Source organism: Berghia stephanieae, chromosome 5 (genome assembly GCF_034508935.2).
Source record: "Berghia stephanieae isolate SIO BIC M18660-M18661 chromosome 5, UCSD_Bste_1.3, whole genome shotgun sequence".
Lineage (NCBI taxonomy): Eukaryota > Metazoa > Mollusca > Gastropoda > Nudibranchia > Aeolidiidae > Berghia > Berghia stephanieae.
In genome coordinates, this window is record NC_088364.1 from 32,467,178 (window position 1) to 32,488,350 (window position 21,173).

The following is a 21,173-nucleotide window of genomic DNA, read 5'->3' on the forward strand; positions in this document are numbered from 1 at the left end:
AAAAAACAATAATTAGTCACCATTACTATTATTTTGTGGCCAATCCCCTTTATCAAAAGAATAATTAATTAATACAATATTTGTAAAATGTCCGCCACCGGTCATTATCTAGAGCTATTCTCTACCCGCCAGGGCCAGTGGCAAAACGTAAGAGCTTTCTGAAACAAAACGAAAATCCTTCGTTAACGCCAACTTTGTCGCGCGAGAGCACTGTCTGTGAGGAGAGGGCTTGGCGCGTGAGCAGTATTGTGTGAACCGTTGACTAAAGCGTCACATCGCTGATACATGCATGCGTCATAAGGCTCACCCATTCCACCAGACTATTCGGTTGTGGTGGAGACTCGGACCTCGCCATTCTATAAACGATAACAGTGCTTTTTATGTTTGCTTGTTCCTTTTGTAATCACAGGTTTAATCGTTTGTTTTACATTACTGTAAATGAATTGTATAGTAGACCTTTGTTGTAAAGTAGTGTAGTAGTCAATACGGATTTAAACCTGGCATAAGGTTTGTTAGCTATTGTTGTGAAAAATAAATATTTCATGTAATGTATGTGTATATAAACACACACACACACACACACACACTTATATATATATATATATATATATATATATATATATATATATATAAATATATATATATATATATATATATATATATATATATTATATATATATATATATATATATATATATATATATATATATATAATAATTCAAGTATATGTATGATCAACTTCTGTTAGAATATTGTTTCGAGCATTCGCTCTCATCATAAATAGCTCCTTTTATAAAAAAGCTGAGCGCTATTATCTCATGGTTTTTGTTTTAATGATTTATATATATATTTCTATATGCAGGTATAAAACAAAAATCGTAAAATAAAAGTGCTGAACTTTCAAATTAATAAGGGAGCGATAAATATCTTTTTGTAACAATTAAAAATGATTATAATATAGGATCAACTCATTACTTTTAAAAATATCTATAGTTGGTTTCTGTTGTCAGATCTGCAATCATGTGCACGTCGGACCAAACAGTATTATGTAGGGATTACTCGGGTGCTCAGAAATTAACTTTACGCTTTAAAAATACCATTTGATCATAATGAGTTTAATCTCATTTTCCGTCATCAAAGTCATTACGACATATGCCAGATAGGCAATGTGAGTCATTAATTCATTCTTGTGATTAAAACTGCGAGAAAAAAAAACAAACAACACAACACTTTTTTCTTACGTCAGTCATAATAAAGGAGACAAAGCGATTTGTTACCCTGACAAGAGTGAAATAGATATTGATAAATCTTCATGCTTAATATTTCGACAAAAAAATCAAAAATTTACTACTTATTTTGAGGTTTTTGTAACCATAAATGCAAAGGAATAAGGAAAAGAGGGTGAAAATTCTAAACTCAGCAAAAGTCAAGCACCTTGATTCTGTGATCGACTTTCTTTGGCTATGCGGCTATGTGGTCTTGTGGTATGAGACTCGCTTTCGGATCGGAAAGTATTGGGTTCGTGTCTCCCTCGGCGCATAGTTGAGTCCTTGAAAAGGGCTCTTTACTAAAATTTTCTCGCCATACTCAGGTGTAAAATGAGTACCTGGCCGTTAACAGCTTTCCCTTTGTCCGAAAAAAAAATGGAATATCGCCTAACAAGTGTCATGTCCCGTCCTATATGTTAAATGTTGCTGTTGGCCAGGGACCCCTTGTAAATCTCTTTGAGCTCGTTTACTGGATATTGTGCTATATAAAAGCTCCATTTTTTACTTTGATAAGAAAAGTTCTCTGTTTTAATAGGGACAAAAGATAACGAAAATAAAAGTAAAAACAGTCCTTAAAAATCAGAATAAAATATAAATATATATTATTTAAACAAACGTAGAACCCGAAATGAACAAACATAAACCTACTTTGAAGTGAAAATATGCTCACTGATTTTTAAAAAAAACGGACATTTGAAACTGATTCATAATTCTGTATACATTTATTTCTCAATGATGTCAACGATTTTTTTTAACCCTGTGGCCCGCGTCTGAACACGAACTTTCTGTAAATTTCAAATATTTATTATTTTTTTATGGTATTTCATTTCAAATAATCTCGTGCAAAAAAAAAAAAAACCTACGATTTTCAAGGGGTTGAACAAATATATCTTTTGATTTTATTTTTTTTAGAACACATTTCCATAACCGATTATCGGCGTCGTGTCCTATATTTTATTATAATTCATTTAACACTAGCTAAATATCAAGAATGATTAAGACATAACGAAAAAAAATATATTGGCATCTGCTGAATATTTAGATGTTTTGCCAAATTGATTTTATTAAATTTTTTTTAAGGTATCGAACAAATTCTAAATATATAGTTCAAAGTTTTATAAATATAAAAGATTGTAATATAACTTTTATTTGTTAAAATATGGAAAGAAATAATCAGGTACTCTTTTTGATATATATTTACATCAAACACGATTTTTATTCACATACATAATCTATTCAATGATAAGAAACACGTTATCTAGATCTGGTATGCTATTCAGATGATGTAAGATTAAAATACGTGTATCTTAAATCTTTATAATCAGACAAGCGATTTTGGTTTTTTTTTTTTTAAATATAGACTATATTCTAGTTTTAAATATTTATTCAAACTTCATTTTGCCGAAAAGATGAATATAGATGTGACATTATTTTGATATTTTTGACTATAGACTCACATTCTTAGCATCGAGAGCACTTCGGCATAAAAACAATTCAAGACCACGAGTCTTAAATTAATATGTTTTGTCATATTTCTATTTAGCCCGTTAACTGATGTGCACTGAAAAGACACAGGTTTTAAAATTTGGCCAGAAAACTCGTTCGTCCTTCAAATATCGATCGATTTAAATGACCCTCACCCTATTCTGTAGAGGATCAATCAGATGCTTAAAAGTAGATTATTTTTACAAAATCAAACGACGAAAAATGTGGGATTCTAATCTTTGTCACTTTATGAATGTCAAAATCAATCAAAGATGTATAATATTTTTGACAACCAATTCATTTGTAACAGCTAAACCACGACATAATACCAGTTCGGGTCCTCGGGTCAGGCATCGGTTAAAGAACGAACCTCCGATATGTATAGATATTTTATCCCCAGACTGTTTGATTGGACGTGTATCAGTATTCAGTGGATTAGTAGTATTTCTATGAACATGAAAACCACATACAAATGTCGTGTTATTGTGGAAAACTGATCAGCAGCGTAATAACAAGACAATGTCACAGACGGATAACGATAGTGACATTTTAAACTCTGATCTAACACCAAAGACAGATTATGTCATATGAATCTAAAAGACCAGTATAGGAAGTGACATAATCCATCCTAGTTGTAATGAATTGTCGATATTTAATGATAGAGATAGAAGAGTGTGAAGAAAATAATACAAACAAGATAAATGTCTTTTTTTACGTTTAGTTGTTTGATTATTCTCTGTCAAAATTCAGTCTCTCTATCTATCTGCCCACCTATCTATGTATCTATCTATCTATCTATCTATCTATCTATCTATCTATCTATCTATATATATATATATATATATATATATATATATATATATATATATATACATCTTTGCCAAATCCAGTTAACGTTATTTTGTTTATCCTCTTCCTACCAGTAATCAAGACCTGCAGAAAGGCTGACCATGAACGAATTAAGTACAAGGAATGGACTATTGCAAAGCTGATTACTATTTTCTCTACATATTCAGTATTTGGGTACGATACTCTCAACCGACGCAAAAAATAATATTCCTATTGAAAAGTCCTATCTACATGTTGTACCTTAAATACCAATAAGACATAAGTGTTTGATTTCTTTCATCATCATCATCATTTTCTTTCATTTGAAATAGCATTCGACTTTTGTCCCTTCGCAAAATGGAGTCATCTCGCATTGACGAGATGATAATTCTGAATTCATCTCTTACATATTCAGCAGTGACTACGATAAACAAAAGTCTCATGCAATCGGAATCATACAACGGCCATTCTTCAAACGTAATGGATAGCAGTAACAAAGAAAACTTCCGTATTTCTTACATTGCCATCGAAGACGCAGAGAAAAAAGTGCAGCAAAACATAAGTGAAAATACCAACTACCTCATCACTCAGTCTTTGTATGCACAAATATTCATAGTATTCATGTACGTTCTTATCATTGTGGTGGCAGTTGGTGGAAATATTCTATTTGCCTATATCATAGTCGTGCGACAAAAGATCTGGTCGGTAACAAACCTGTTTCTATTGAACCTTGCTGTTGGTGACATTCTCAAGGCGCTTGTTTGTAACCCCTTCTCTTTTGTGGCCAACGTCATATTAATGTACTGGCCATATGCTGAATGGATGTGTCCATTTATTACCTACGTTCAGGTAAGTTACATGTACCAAAGTAAATCTCTCTTAATACCTGTTTTAAAGCATAAAAAAATTAAAAATTAAAAGATACATTTTAGTTAAAAAGATAGAAACACGAGTTAAGAATCTGCACTTTAAGTATTTCAGAATATCATAATGTTTGTAAACAACATCCGTGGCGAATTGTTTTTACCTTGCATTTCTTTGTTTTTATTTCAAATCGGTTTCATTTTTAACATTCATTCTAATAATTTTTATTGATTGCATTGTATACTTTCAAGTATGCATACATGCTACAGTATTAGAACACAATCCATGATATAGCCATCAGCTGATTAGATCGTACAGGAGGGCGAATTAGGTCCGGAAAACCATGAAATAGTGCTAATCAAAGGTGGAAAGAATAAAAATAAAATAACATGAACAATTCTAAAAATTGTGCTATAGAACCACTCTGAGGGATCAGTATTAGCTGGGGCTTTTTGAAATTGAATAGTCTTGAAATGGACGACAACAATATCGTTCATTTATAAAGCACAAAATCCACTATTCGTGCTCAAAGCGCTTTACAACACAACGTGTAGGACGGGACATGACGTTTGTTAGGCGATATTACAATTTTTTTCGGAGAGAGGCAACGCTGTTAACGGCCAGGTACTCATTTTACACCTGAGTACGGTGAGAGAAATTGAGTAAAGACCCTATTCCAAGGGCTCAACTATGCTCCGAGCGAGGCTCGAATCCAGGACCTTCCGGTCCGAAAGCGAGTGTCATACCACTAGACCAATAGCCGTTTAGTGTCAAAATAATCAATCCAATGTTTGATGCCAGCCAAACTAGAACGGAAAAGCAGTGTGATGACAACAGAAAGTCAGCAAGCTGTTAAAATTATATAAGAATGTATATATATATATATATATATATATATATATATATATATATATATATAAGAATATGAAGAGAGAGAGAGAGAGAGAGAGAGAGAGAGAGAGAGAGAATAGAAGTTCGGTTAGATACTATGTCCTAGTGATGGAATTAAGCTTTGTGTGGTGCATATTATGTAGCATGATAAGAAAATATAAATGATGTGACCCCCTTATCGGTATCATGTCTGGCGGAATGATTGAGCGATGCATTGTTGAGTCCTTAGAAAAGGCTTTTACTAGCATTCTCTCACCGTACTCAGGTATAAAATGAGTACCAGGTTGTACCTGTCTCTGTTGAAAATATATGTATTATCGCATACCAGGCGTCATGTCTCGTCCTACATGTTAAATGTTGCTGTTGTGTAGAAAAATACTCTTTGTAAAACTCTTTGAGCTATTTAAAGCTCACGTTTTTTAATAAAAAAGATTTAGTTTAAGTCAAAATTACGACAAATATGAAATAGATAATAGATTTCCGCTTTTTATTTCCATATTTTTTTCTCCTAATGTTTGGACACAAACTCAAATTTCAGAATAAAAAATTCCGATGAAATACGTTCAGAGGCGATGGGTCACTCTTGTGCATTTCTCTTTAAAATACTAATTGGAATGATGATGGGTCATTAAAATAGAGAGGGAGAGAGAAAGATAGAGAGAGAGCGCCGGGGGGGGGGGAGGAGATATAAAGAGTGAGACAGAGAGGGTGAAGAAGAGAGGGAAAGAGAGAGAGAGAGAGAGAGAGAGAGAGAGAGAGAAAATCCCCCCCCCCTCCTCCTTTTAACTGTGAGGCAAAATGCATGATTACCATTTATTTTTAATCACGTGAGTCTAATTTTGGGACCAGCAACCCTTTTAATACTTAGTGGACAGGATGTCATACAAAATTCGAAATATTAAAGGTATTAGCCTGGTTCATTACCCATTTTAGTTAGGTGGTCGAAGGCCACAGAGCACACAATCAAAGACACCCATCCCATCAAAAAGTAAAAAATCATTTTCAAACATAATATGTAGTCAGTCGTCTTTGGCTATCGTAAAGGATTTCTACTAGGCACTGTCAATTCCTACCTAATCAAATAACAACCTGTGAATTAAGCTATGCAAATGTTTTCAATATAAATAAATAAAATAAATAGATATAATTCTCTTTATTCATTCCAAAAGGAAATTTGTCTATTCCATTTTACATTGGCTGTTCGGAACAATGATTACCCCAACCCTATTTTTAAAAAATAATGGATACAATATTTTATTGTTATCATGAATACATTTATATGAATGCCTGCCGTAGAGAGAGAGGAAGGAAAATGAAGAGAGGAGTGGAGTTGTCAGTGTTTAGTATTACATCAGAGGTGTAGTAGGTTGTATAGTTTTCCCCCACAAAATGGTGTTAGCTTAAAACTCTGTTTTGTGTTTGAATTTCTCTGTTTTAAGCATCTGGTTCAGTCCGATATAATATCGTTTTGAATCGTTTGATCACAACTAATCGATAGGTGAACCTGTTGACCTTATATATTATGAAAATGAAATTGTTGATTATTTTCCGTTGTGCTACATTTTTAATCAAAGAAACTATATGCGTGTGATGTTAAAATCCATGTTTAATTGCCGTATTGATTCTCTTTCTATGACCCATCAATTCTTGGTGGAAAGCTCTTCTCTTAACCAGTAAAGTGCCGTACCCTGGAAGGACACGTATTTAAAAATTTGGCCAGAACACTCGTCCTTTCAGTATCGATCGATTTAAATGACCCTCATCGTAGCCAAACTCTCACACCTGGGTGAGAGTAAATAATAATAAATAATAATAATAATAATAATAATAATAATAATAATAATAAAAATAATAATAATAATAATAATGACATAATAATGACAATAATAATAATAATATAATAATAATAATAATAATAATAATAATAATAATAATAATATAATAATAATAATAATAATAATAATAATAATAAATAATAATAATAATAATAATATAATAATAATAATAATAATAATAATAATAATAATAATAAATAATAATAATAATAATAATAAATGGGATAAATTGTTACGGTGCCATGGGTGATTTTACAATGTAGTACTTCTATCATCTTTTTATTAATGTTTTGCCACGTCGATATAGAAACTCGATTACAGAGAGCTCGACATTTTATGACCCTAAAGAATGGAAAATATAAATTTATTCAAAGTTTATTTCAAAAATCGCTTTATGGTTCAAATATGCACTCTTAAGTTCTTGACCATGACAAATAATAGCAAATGCAAGCAAATGTACCCATGCAGTTTAAAATGTTGAAATGATATCAAACAAACTCTGTATTATTTGATTGAAAAGATAAAAGCCACCCTCTATTTTATAGAATTGAATTCTGCAAATGTAGTAAATGCTTGATTTCACACCTTAAAAAAAAACAACAATGCATCCAAATAGGCTACAATACAAAAGAAGTGAGAGCATTACAATTATTCGGCGCTAAAACTGTCGAGCACTCTATGAGATTCACGCTCATATCTCATAATATACAAACATTATATTCTAAATATTTTCGATTACGTAAATCAAAAACGCAAAAGGAAATGAATTGTCCAACATCAATCTGCAATTAATTGATTATTCATTTTACAAATAAAACCGGTTTACTCTCTCACTCGAACATATTTTGTACCCATGCCTTTAGAAGTGGCTATATCCTTTCAATGCTGCAATGCTTTAACTTGTGTTAGTTATCGAAAATCTATCTGTCAATTGATTCTCACGGTAATACATTTTTTGAATGAACATTTCTTAACTAGTCATACATAAAAAAGGTATCTTAGTTATACATTTACTTTGTTGATGACAAAGCCTTTTTGCTCAACATACGCATATATTTGTATATACATATTTTATAATTGCTACGATTAATCACGAATTCCTCATAATTATTCAATTTATCGGAATTCACGATTTAACGAAATAAATTCGACTTCACTTTTAGTAATGATTGAGAATCTATTAGCCTATTACCTTAAAAGGATAAAAGGGAAAAGATAAGGGAATGATATTAACTCTCTCCTTACCGATCATTTTCAGTATTTTCCCAAAATGACAGACTTACCCAGCAGAAAAACTCAAAAAATCTCTCTACAAAACAACGTTATGTTCTTATTAATAAGATTAAGACCATTCTTCAAAGTTTATGATGTACAAAATAAATCTGAATAAGAAAAATGTAAATTGTATCGTAGCAAATGTGACGATTTTGCTGCAGGTGGTAAGGAGAGGGTTAATGACATCTCAATAAGAAAAATATTTTTCATTTATTTTCAGACCGTTTACATAACCCTCCATTATTCCAAGAAAAATACCCATCTCAGCCGATATTAATTACAAATGATCATTAGGGCACTGAGAGACAACGCTCTAAATATATCATAATATATCTAATTCTCGCGCTTGGAATCAATCCAAGATGTTAGTTATCTCCAGCAAACAAGAAACAGATAAAGATGGTGCTAATCATGTTTAAAAAATCGTAAATAATGAAGGTAGGTGTAAATATGGTCTTGTGATTTCCCTATGAAAAACCTGAGGGTTTCCACTCTTTTGTTTACAATCTAGCATTCACACCTCAATGACATTGACGTAAAATCTTATTATCTTCCTATTATGTGTTTTCTTTTAGTTTTGACACAGCTGCAGAGCTTCAGAAACATTATCAAGATCACAAACAAAAACAAAAAGACAAAAGACAAGAAAAGAAAAAAAAAGACGAAAAAAAGCCTGAACATGTATATGAATGTGATCAAAGCCCTTTTCAACGGGTCCCAAGCTACGTGTAAATATTAGCAGGTCTGATAGTCAACGGCAAATGTGGCCTTGCTATAATATTACCATTAGAACAATGAGCCCATAAGAACTATAAGTTATCAGACATGCACAATATTTGCATATATATAATTCCGATAACGATAATATTTTTGGACCAAAGCAACGCTGTTAACGGCATGCTACTTATCATACACCTTCGTGCGGTGGGATATTCTGATTAAAAAGCCTTATCCAAGGTCTCAACTTAGCCTCTCACTAAAAGCTAAACCCTAGCCAAAGACCAACGTGTCCGAAATAGAGTGTCATAACTAAAAAAAGAAAAAAAAAAAAAGAAACAAAAAAAAAAAAAACAACCCAAAAAAACAACAACAAAAAACACACACAAACAAACATTCAAAACAAAGCAATTCTTCATTACAATAATGATGAAGAACACATAACATTTGGCTCTCAAACCCGTAATTGGAAAAAAAAAATATGTAAAGCTGGTTTATGTCCAATTTCGGGTTCATGTGAAGCTGTGTCCACTGTCTTTTATGGCTGCATTGCTGCAGTGTTGCCCTTTATCACACTGTTATTGGAAACCATTATAGTGGGAATAGCTATTAGGGTTTGATGAAAGGACAGACGCAAGAGCTAAATACTAAATAATGTCAGACCAAGCCTAATACCTCTGAAGATCTTACCTCATTTTGCTGCGGTTGGAAAATGTCACGAAAAATTTCCTCAAGATCTAACTTGGTCGTTCCCTTCACAACACAAAAGCAGCATTTATAACGAACTCGTTATGGAACATACCACATGGTGTTGGGCCGAGGGTTGGTTGGACACCCTTTTAACACTCAATCCCATTAGAGGAAGAAACATGAAAACTATGACGTAATGATATTAAATGGATGGCGGCGATGAGACAAATAGGTAGACTGAAGGATTATGGGATAAATAAATAGATGGATAGATAGATAGATAGATAGATAGATAGATAGATAGATAGATAGATAGACAGATAGATAGATAGATAGATAGATAGATAGATAGATAGATAGATAGATAGATATATAGATAGATAGATAGATAGATAGATAGATAGATAGAAAGATGGATTGAATGATGTATATGTTAATGTTATAGATGCACCTCCTGAAATTGTATTAAGCATGAAAACAGAGCTGTAGAAGTAAAAAGTAAAACTTTTCATATTTTGTTAATTTACCATTCCTTTACTAATGAAGTTGGACATTTTCATTTCATGGTGGTTGTTTTATACCTTTGAAGATAGAGAGACAGATAGATAGTTCGATCAATAGAGATAAAAGTGAATAGACAAATAGTTAAATTGATAGTTAGACAGACATATATATAAATAGATAGATAGTTAGATAGATAGATAGATAGACAGATAGATAGATAGATAGATAGATAGATAGATAGATAGATAGATAGATAGATAGATAGATAGATAGATGGATGGATAGATAGATAGATAACGTTGATTTAATCTTAGGCCTTCTCCAATAATCCATACAATTTGATGTCAACGTACATGAAAGTGAGAAAAAAAGGTAAAAGGAACCAAATAATAAAACGATACCATTAATAATCACAAAAATACAACAACTGTAATACCACCAATACTTACAAGAACAATAATAATAATAATAATAATAATAATAATAATAATAATAATAATAATAATAATAATAATAATAATAATAATAATAATAATAATAATAATAATAATAACAATAATAATAATAATAACAGAAGTGCCACAGCAACAATATCTAGTATTGATTTTGTAAATGAGGACCACCCTTATACCCCATTCCTTGACAATAAAGAAGAGAGGAATTATATCATGGTAATTCTGTTTCGGATAATAAAGTTATTGACATTTAGTAATACTAGGTGTAAAAATGCTATGGTCTGGGTGATCTTTATCCTAGGGGAAATTCCAACATAAATATACCACCCCCTTTCTCTCTTATTTAACCCATTTCTATCGTTGATTAAAGTTCTAGAAGAGTGGGATTTTGCGAACATTTCCTAGAAGTTACAGACATATTGTTTGGTAGAATTACAGAATTAATTCGTGATATAGATTAATATATGACTAGAGAGATGGATAAATGAATTCATAGATTGATAGATAAATAATGCCTTATATTTAACTTTGGTCGATCCAGCAATGTTGAATATCCGTCTATTGTTGGCGACCAACGTGTCGTTATTTGCAGGTCTGATAACCCAATTCATTCTTGTTATGGAAATCTCAAAAAAAATGATATCATTCATGATAACAATATTTAACTAGGTCCATAATTTGGTTCAGATGTCAGACCTCGATATATGTACACGTCGTAGGCAACCAATGGACAGAGAATCAAATAGATAGGGAATGAGATTAGAGGAAGAGTAGCGTCCCTTGATTGGACGTCACCCATGGTCTGTGACGTCACCGGCCGAAACGTTATTAGAGAGAGAACGTCATGTTAGTTGTGCGCATGCGTCTCTCGTCCTCGCGGAAGAGACGAGAGACGCATGCGCACAACCAACATGACGTTCTCTCTCTAATAACTTTTCCGCCGGTGACGTCACGGACTATGGGTGACGTCCAATCAAGGGACGCTACTCTTCCGCGTATCTCATTCCCTAAAGACATAAGTATTTTAGCTGTTTCCAAATTAAACAATATAAATGCAAAAACGGAATGTCAACTGAATCCATAGTAAACGCATTTCCAAAACCTCGTAATTTCTGGTAAACCTAATGACTTATTACTCATAATTATTACACCGATTACTGATTAAATGATAACAGTTAATCATGCATATCAATATGCCACTGGGTACTCTCAAAACCAAACTCATATTGCTGGTTAATTTGAATAGATAGGTTGAAGTTGAGGGCACTCCGGTCTTTGTTGTTGTATTTTGCCATCCGCGTTTATGAGTAATTCTCACTAAACTGTATTAACCAGACTTAAGGGTTATACATAGTCTTGTGTTTTGGTCCGTTTTATTTCCCTAAGGCAATATTGTGAGCTTCTTAGCCAAGCGCATACTATCTATCTATTATGACTGCTTTGTGTGAGACATAAGCAAAAAAAGTATTAACAAAAATTAATATATTAGAAATTTCAAGACGCTTATCTCTAAGAACGAATGGGTACTTAACTATCGGCTCTGGTTTTTCTGAGGAATTAGTTATTAGTCTTTTGTTTACCATGAGTCTGTAAAATAAGGTTTCCCCTTCATAATACTGTTTTTCTCATGGTTAATCATAAATACAATATTATTATTATTATCATCATGATCATCATCATCATCATCATCATCATCATCATCATCATCATCATCATCATCATCATCATCATTGCCATCCTCCTCATCATCATCATCATCATCATCATCATCATCATCATCATCATCATCATCACCATCATCATCAGTGTTCTGTTATTGTCATTTTTGTTATAATTACTATCATCGTATTATGATGATTAGTTATTTTATATCAGTATAACTATCACCAACACCCGTATAATAATAATAATAATAATAATAATAATAATAATAATAATAATAATAATAATAATAATAATAATAATGATAATATGATCATCACCATTAGTATCAGCAGCAACAACGTCAACAGCAGCAGCTGAAGGGCCTATTTAGATAACCACAACTTTCTGCCTCAGTTAAAAGCCACACACACACACACACACACACACAAACACACACACACTCATAATATTATATATATATATATATATATATATATATATATATATATACTATATATATATATATATATATATATATATATATATATATATATATATATATATATATATGTATATATCGGTCCGTGCAAAATAAATACGCCGATAATATACAGGATGAAATAACAAAAGGTAATCCAGTAATCATAAAGATATCTAAACTATATGAGAACAATCGATTACCTAATTGCATGGTTTTTCTAAAAACGTATTCAAATTCACTAGAGTGAACAGAGTGAATTATGCAGGCAAAAAGAAATTCGACTTTAATAAAAGCTGTTTTTCAATGGAAAAAAAAAACCCACAAAAAACCTTGTTGTTAAAATAATGGTAATAATGATGGCGATTATGATGATGATGATGATGATGATGATGATGGTGATGATGATGATGATGATGATGATGATGATGGTGATGATGATGATGATGATGATAATAATAATAATAATAATAATAATAATAATAATAATAATAATAATAATAATAATAATAATAATAATAATAATAATAATAATAATAATAATAATAATAATAATATTAATAATAATAATAATAATAATAGATCTTGATAATATAATATCTCAACATGCAATGGCAGCTGCTACACTTATCATGCCACACCTGGAATAAAATGCGTGCCTTTAATTCATTACAAACTTCAGAGAAAAAAATTAAATTAAAAACCTTATTCAATTTTCAACATCGGTGATTTTTTACCTGTGGGTTCAATTTCTCTCTATTATATAGATCTTTAATCTAAATGAATCCTATATTGTTAATAGGCGATATAATATAACCTTTATTGGTAATTTCGTTTTTCAGAGATCCAAACGCTAAGTTAGAGTTCATTATGTTGTGTTAGAGTAATAACTAGACGGTTATAAATATATAACATCATTTCAGAAAGGAAAATGTGAGAAGTCATAAAGGGGACGGAATTGATTGAATGTAACTTAACGGCCTTATTCAGATAGCTTTAATTATCATATTGATTTTTTAAAGAAAAAATAAAGTAACTCTCTTCTTACCGATGATTTTCCGGATTTTTCCCAAAATGTCACAGCCATCCAACATATTATGTGAACTCAATAAGGATAAGTTCATGCTATACATACTTTTATTAAGTAAAACAAGCTCTACAACGTTAGTTCTTTGAACATTAATAAAAATATATCTTCAAATTCTATGATGTACAAATGAAATTAGAATGAGCACAGTATTGGTTGTATTGTATTGACTGTGACAATTTCACAATAGTTGATAAGGAGGAGGTAAAACATTATGATTGATTCGCGTCACTGTGGTTAATTTTATTTACAAGACGATACTTAAAAGTAGTAAACGGTATAGATATTGACTATCATTTCATAGTGATCTCAGACCTTATTCATATAACACATTTCTTCATTTCATACATTTCCTTTGTTTACCCTTAATCTGCGATGTTTTCTATTTGGTGATGATTATGAAATTTAACCCCAAAAAATGGTGAAATGTGCCATGGTTTGTTATAAATTGGCTAATGGTAACAGTAGAGTTTTGAAATATTTGTCAGCTGCCTTATTCAGTGCTGATTTCAGGCTACTAACAGTTCTTCGTGAGGTCACGGCTCAGATATCACTTTGTGTACTACGTCATCAATCGGTGTGGTATTATATATAATATTACATTTTTTCAGACATGTATTTCAATACATGTAAAAGAGGAAAGTATTTCCTGTATCTATTACAATCTTTCTGGATTACTTTGTTTGAGGCGCTTGTTTAAAAATAAGTACTAAGATTCCCTTCATACATCTCCACTTTGTCCTTAGGGGCAGGTTTTTTCATAGCATGGCCGCAGTGCAATAGTCGGAATCTCGGACCATACCACTGCCCAACTCTGCCCCATATATATATATATATATATATATATATATATATATTATATATAATATATATATATATATATATATATATATATATAATAAACCATGAAATAATAGTGCTCCAAGTTTTTGATAAAAGGAGCTATTCATTATATATTTCAAGTATAATTATGATAAATTTCTACAATGTTGTTTCTCTCATCATAGTGAGTACAGAATAATCTTCCCTCTGGGCTTATTTTCAACAATTATTAAACAATGATTTTTCTTTTCCTTCAACAGGTTGTCGCTGTTTTCCTCAGTGCATTTACGTTAGTTGCAATGTGCATAGACAGATACCTGGCTATCATTCGGCCATTGAAGCACAAGATGTCCAAAAACGCTTTTGCTGTCATCATGTGCCTCATTTGGATGGCATCCTTGCTGATATCATTGCCAACAGCGACCACGTCAGTTGTCAAATACCTAGAGAACTCTACTGGTGGACTTTGTTTGGAAGTTTTTGAAGATCCAAGTCACAAACCGATATACAGGTAGGTTGTTATTAGAATTATCAGTACATTTTTTTGTCCAACTAATACACCGGATGTCTGACACACCGTCGTGGCCGCTCGGACAAACAAAGCTGGTTGTTTACAAACAATAGAATGAATGGTCTCGCTCTCTGCTGTTTGTTACTGTTTCTAAACAGGCTGTTTGGTTATAAGTTTTCATTGGATTGTCTCAATAAGACTATAAAAGTATGAGATTACACATTGCCGTTATTGTCCTGTGTATTAGTTAGAATGATCAAGCGGGTAGAGCAGGTCATTTTTTTTCTAACACGCATATCATCGATAGTAATACCTGTGTAGCTCGCCTAGTTTTGCTACTACTGTCATTGTTTACTTTGATAATGACTTTTTGTACTGCCCCAACCAAGTAAATGGGCATATTCATACTGCTAGAATTGATATATGTTTTAGGAATGGGCATATGATATTGTGATATTGTATAGGTTAAGAGTTATTTGATTGATACCAACCAACGTGTACATATTTGTAGATCTGTCAACCAAAATGGTTAATGGGCTCATTGTTGTAATGGAAATACTCAAAAACCAACGCAAAAAAGTGTCCATTACAACAATGTAATTGCGTCATAATTGCGTCCGGTTATCAGACCTGCAAATATATGCACGTCGATACCAACTCTTCGCTGCTCGTTTGGAACAAGGGAATGATTATTTCATTCTTACACTGCTCATGCGCAGTCGACTGAGGGTCTGCTGCAAAGGCAATACAATTTTTATTGTTCTTCGATTAGCAAGTAGCTGAACACTTTACTGCAGAGCTGACACCGAGCTACACTTTGTGAATATGAAGTAGAAGTAAACCAAAGGATATTTCAAATTGGTAGAAATAAATCAAAGCATAATTCTAATTAGCAAGCCGCTAACCCAAACAGAATGATACATTTGTTACCCTTGTGCTTTCATGCCATTAAAAAAATAAATTCAAAGCCCTTACTTATCATGTGTCCTGAATTATTATATAATATATGCATCGATGTATCCATGCGTAACGCTCATGTCACTTTTTAAAACTTTGAATATATACACAGGTCGAATTTTAAGTTTATCTTTCAATTTTCTCATTGGACATTCTTGGAATTTTTAGGAGGAGTAATCTGCATAGTGTATTGAACATTTTACTCTGTTTGCATGCATATTCACCTTATCTTGATGAAATTTTTCATTTTTAAACTGCATAAAACCGCGGGGCTAGATTAAGATAACCCTTTAAAGAAATAACCTGAACACAGCCTTCACTCGCTATTAAAGTCATCATCTCAATGGCCGGCTTTCCCGTTCTAGAGTCTGATCTCATCTCGTATTGCTATGCTATGCAATGGAAGGAATAGTGTGTTATAATGATAATTAGATATATAGGTAGATTATATATATATATATATATATATATATATATATATATTATATATATATAAAATAGATTGGGTTAAATGGATAGATAGATATATAGATCGAAATGCAGATAGATAGACAGATAGATAGATAGATAGATAGATAGATAGATAGATAGATAGATAGATAGATAGATAGATAGATAGATATATATATAGATAGATAGATAGATAGATAGATAGATAGATAGATAGATAGATAGATAGATAGATAGATAGATAGATAGATAGATAGATAGATAGATAGATAGATAGATAGATAGATTGAACGAATAAAATAGATAGGATGAAGCTTGGCATAAATTTAGATGTTCAGTCTAATGACCTTGCATGGCATTAAGTGAAACCACTTAATTATACTTAGTGGTGGATCTGCCGCTGAAGCTAATGAATTAAATTGACGATCACGTTCCTGGAACAACACATCATCCCTGCTCATACCGGTGACTGGAGCTCTCTATGGTTAGTGCACATATGCCGAAGTGAAGTGATAAACAAGAAATATAATTACTGGTATTCTCCTGGATCAGAACACGTCTCTATGTCTATTGATACAAATACCCGGCAATTGAAATTATGAGTATGAGTCTTGTTTTGAATCTCTGTCATAAAAAAATATGTTTACTGAAGGAACTGTGTTATCGGTTTTTCCGACTTTTATTTGGCAATGTGTGTGCAAACAGACAGATAATATTGTATATTTCCAAAAAGTATAGATATAATGTCAAAATAATCTAGTTTTCATCACTTTTCCTGATTAAAATATCAAACGACAGTTCTAGTAATGCATGAATTATAAAGCGTTGCACCAACGGAGTAGCAGGACTAGATTCTCAATATAATGTTAATTATTCCATCTGTTCTGATAGAGAATGATAAACGTTCAACAATCATATCCTTGTGTTTATATAATACTAATCAGACGAAGTCGATTTTTTAAATTGTCAAATACATAAACTTAATATGAACATTTACATAATACATAGCTGGAGATCAATGCTCAATGCAATTCCCAATTCTTCATATTTAGCATTCTATATGGAACCCAAGGTTTATTTCACATAACTTATGAATTTTTGTGATCTTACAACTAAACTATCTGAAACCTGATTCCCCAGAATGTTACGATGCAGAATATTTTCCAACAAAGTAAACATAATATATTATTATTTAAATTTATTTATTTCCAGCGTTGCAATCATGGTTCTACAATATTTCTTACCACTGGCGGTGATCACGGTAACCAATGTCCATATCGGATTCATTGTTTGGATCAAGAAACCACCTGGGGAGGCGGAGCAGGATAGAGATCAACGACTGGCTGCCTCCAAAAGACGAGTAGGTTCAAGTTCAAGGCCGAATATAGTTTATTTCTGATAATTGGCAAAAAAACATAACATAATTTTTAAAAATTTAAACAAAATCAATAAAAAGAAGAAAAAATTGAATTAGCAAATATTATATTATCTCATTCAGATGTGTGGTAAGATTGAACCAGATGGCAAATATCTAAATGGGTTCGAAATGATCAAAGTGAAAGTTAAAGTTTAGAAACGAAATTGATTTTTTTCTTTTAAAAGCATAACACTTGAGCCAGAAAATCATCAATTACGACCTATTGGTTTCAAAACTGCGTGTAAATCAGATGTCTAAAAGTGATATTTAATCTATATTAACAAGAGCTAGAAATGTGATATTTTAGTTTTTGTCTTGAAGACCATGAATTGTATTTCTTTAAGCATATAAACCGACGTGCACAAATATGCAGATCTGACATCCGGTACCCACTTCTGGGCCTAGTTTGTCATTGTTGTAATGGACAATATCTTGCGTCATTTTTAAAGATTTCCATTACAATGAGCCCAAAAGTGTATTATCAGACCTACAAATTAGTGCACGTCGATATAGACCTAACCATTTAGCCATAGATTTGACTATAAATTCATTTTTCAACATATGAATCACCAAGATATGAAGTGAGTAGAAAAGTGCCAGAAGACAATAGAGAATAATTTTTTTTTTCGCGGCGGTGGTGGGGTTTGAACCTGCGACCTTATTGGTACGACAACTCCGCCTGGCAGGTGAGAGCGTGGCTCTACCGTGTGAGCTATCCACGAACACAAAAATATTCGTTTCAAACCCAAAGTCATTTCTAGATCCCTCTCTCACCCACTTCTTGAGATCGCCGATTCGTTCGCCACCATCGCGAAGTAATTTTGACCAGCAGTTAAGCTTAATAGCCAATATTCTCATCACAAACATATAACAGAAACGATTGAGACATTGAGTATGCTCCGGTGTATGGGGTGAATTTTTAATTCAGAAAAGTGAGTGGAGCAGGCACTTATGTTGGTAACAACAAGATATGAAGTGAGTAGAAAAGTGCCAGAAGACAATAGAGAATAAAAAATTTTTTCGCGGCGGTGGTGGGGTTTGAACCTGCGACCTTATTGGTACGACAACTCCGCCTGGCAGGTGAGAGCGTGGCTCTACCGTGTGAGCTATCCACGAACACAAAAATATTCGTTTCAAACCCGAATATTGGCTATTAAGCTTAACTGCTGGTCAAAATTACTTCGCGATGGTGGCGAACGAATCGGCGATCTCAAGAAGTGGGTGAGAGAGGGATCTAGAAATGACTTTGGGTTTGAAACGAATATTTTTGTGTTCGTGGATAGCTCACACGGTAGAGCCACGCTCTCACCTGCCAGGCGGAGTTGTCGTACCAATAAGGTCGCAGGTTCAAACCCCACCACCGCCGCGAAAAAAAAAATATTTTATTCTCTATTGTCTTCTGGCACTTTTCTACTCACTTCATATCTTGTTGTTACCAACATAAGTGCCTGCTCCACTCACTTTTCTGAATTAAACATATGAATCACCAAGACATAACTCCATTTGACGCAATTATACAGTTAAGATAATAAAATAAAGATTGATATCAGCCTGTTTAGTTTCATACAATATTTTTCAGATATTTATCTGCTCTCTAATTTATCATTTAGATTATAATATACCTATATTTTTGAAATGATATATGGAATTATATAAACACATGCACTATCGTAATCAATAGATTTATAATTGTTTGGGAACTATATTAGATAATGTGATTTTTCATTGGACACATTTATTGATAAAAATAAAGAGGAAAACAATGACGAATGTGTCATCATTGATAATACATTATCATCATTGATACGGGTATCTAGTCTGATAAATAAAAAAAGGCGTTCATGTTGTTATGAATAAACATCAAACATATCGTTGTAATGAATTCAAACAAACATAAAATTTACTTTCTGTTTATTTACATGTACATGCGTAAATGTTGGTGGTGTTGTTTGTGGAGTTGGTTGCGCTGTTGTAGCAATGAGAGGTGTTACGGTAACAACCAGACATTGTTACATTGTCTTATAATATTAAAACAATTTCTGCCCATCGATTGTTGAATTTGATATTATCGAAATGAACCTTTGGCGGTCGATAATATTGTTTTATTCGATTGACACTTCGTGTAACATTTCATTTAAAGTAAATATGCTTGGATACCGTTGCCAACGTTGCATCGATTTGATTTAGAACAAAAGCATCTCTTTGGTCTTGGCCCGTTAGTGCTGAGTATAAAAGGATCATGTTAGTGTTGTCGGAATGATATCTAATTTGAAAGGTGACCCACAGTTTTAACTGTGTATTTTGTCGTGATATTTGATGTGCTAAAAATAGAAAAAAAAATGAAAATCAGATATGTTTAACTGGTCATTTCAGAGCTGTGAACGTCGTTATTTAAAGTGTCGGAAACTAGACGTTTCTTATTATTTATCGTTTTTGAAATGTCTTTTTTGGCATCTTTCTTATCACGGCAATAAAACAATGTTATGAGGCGATAATGATGATGATAATAGTAATAATAATAATAATAATAATAATAATAATAATAATAATAATAATAATAATAATAATATCAATAATAATAATAATAATAATATAATAATAATAATAATAATAATAATAATAATAATAATAATAATAATAATACAAATAATAATAATAATAATAATAATAATAATAATAGTAATAATAATAATAATAATAGTAATAATAATAATAATAGATCTTGATAATAATAATAATGATAATAATAATAATAATAATAATAATAATAATAATAATAATAATAATAATAATAATAATAATAATAATAATAATAGTAATAATAATAATAATAACATTCATTGTTGTTGTTTTGTTTTTTTTACTACAGCTTCTGAAAATGATCATCATTTGTGTTGTGATCTACGCCATTTGCTGGCTACCTCTGCACGTCATCACTTTGATCGGGGACATTAACATTGAAATGTGGAGCATACCTCACATGCACAGTGTATGG

At 31.9% G+C, this 21,173-nt stretch overlaps 1 protein-coding gene across 1 annotated transcript in view; it reads left to right on the forward strand.

Annotated features, from left to right (window-relative positions):
• The first annotated feature begins 326 nt into the window (after positions 1-326).
• LOC144974128 (RYamide receptor-like) overlaps positions 327-21,173 on the forward strand; it is a 21,306-nt gene continuing 459 nt past the window's right edge. Inside the window, exons 1-5 of the mRNA XM_078917028.1 lie at positions 327-507; positions 3,677-4,430; positions 15,104-15,354; positions 17,974-18,121; positions 21,048-21,173. The exon at positions 21,048-21,173 is cut by the window's right edge and continues 459 nt beyond it. Of these exons, the coding sequence (XP_078773154.1) occupies positions 3,939-4,430; positions 15,104-15,354; positions 17,974-18,121; positions 21,048-21,173 (1,017 nt within the window). The 5' untranslated portion in view covers positions 327-507; positions 3,677-3,938. The remainder of the gene's footprint in view (positions 508-3,676; positions 4,431-15,103; positions 15,355-17,973; positions 18,122-21,047) is intronic.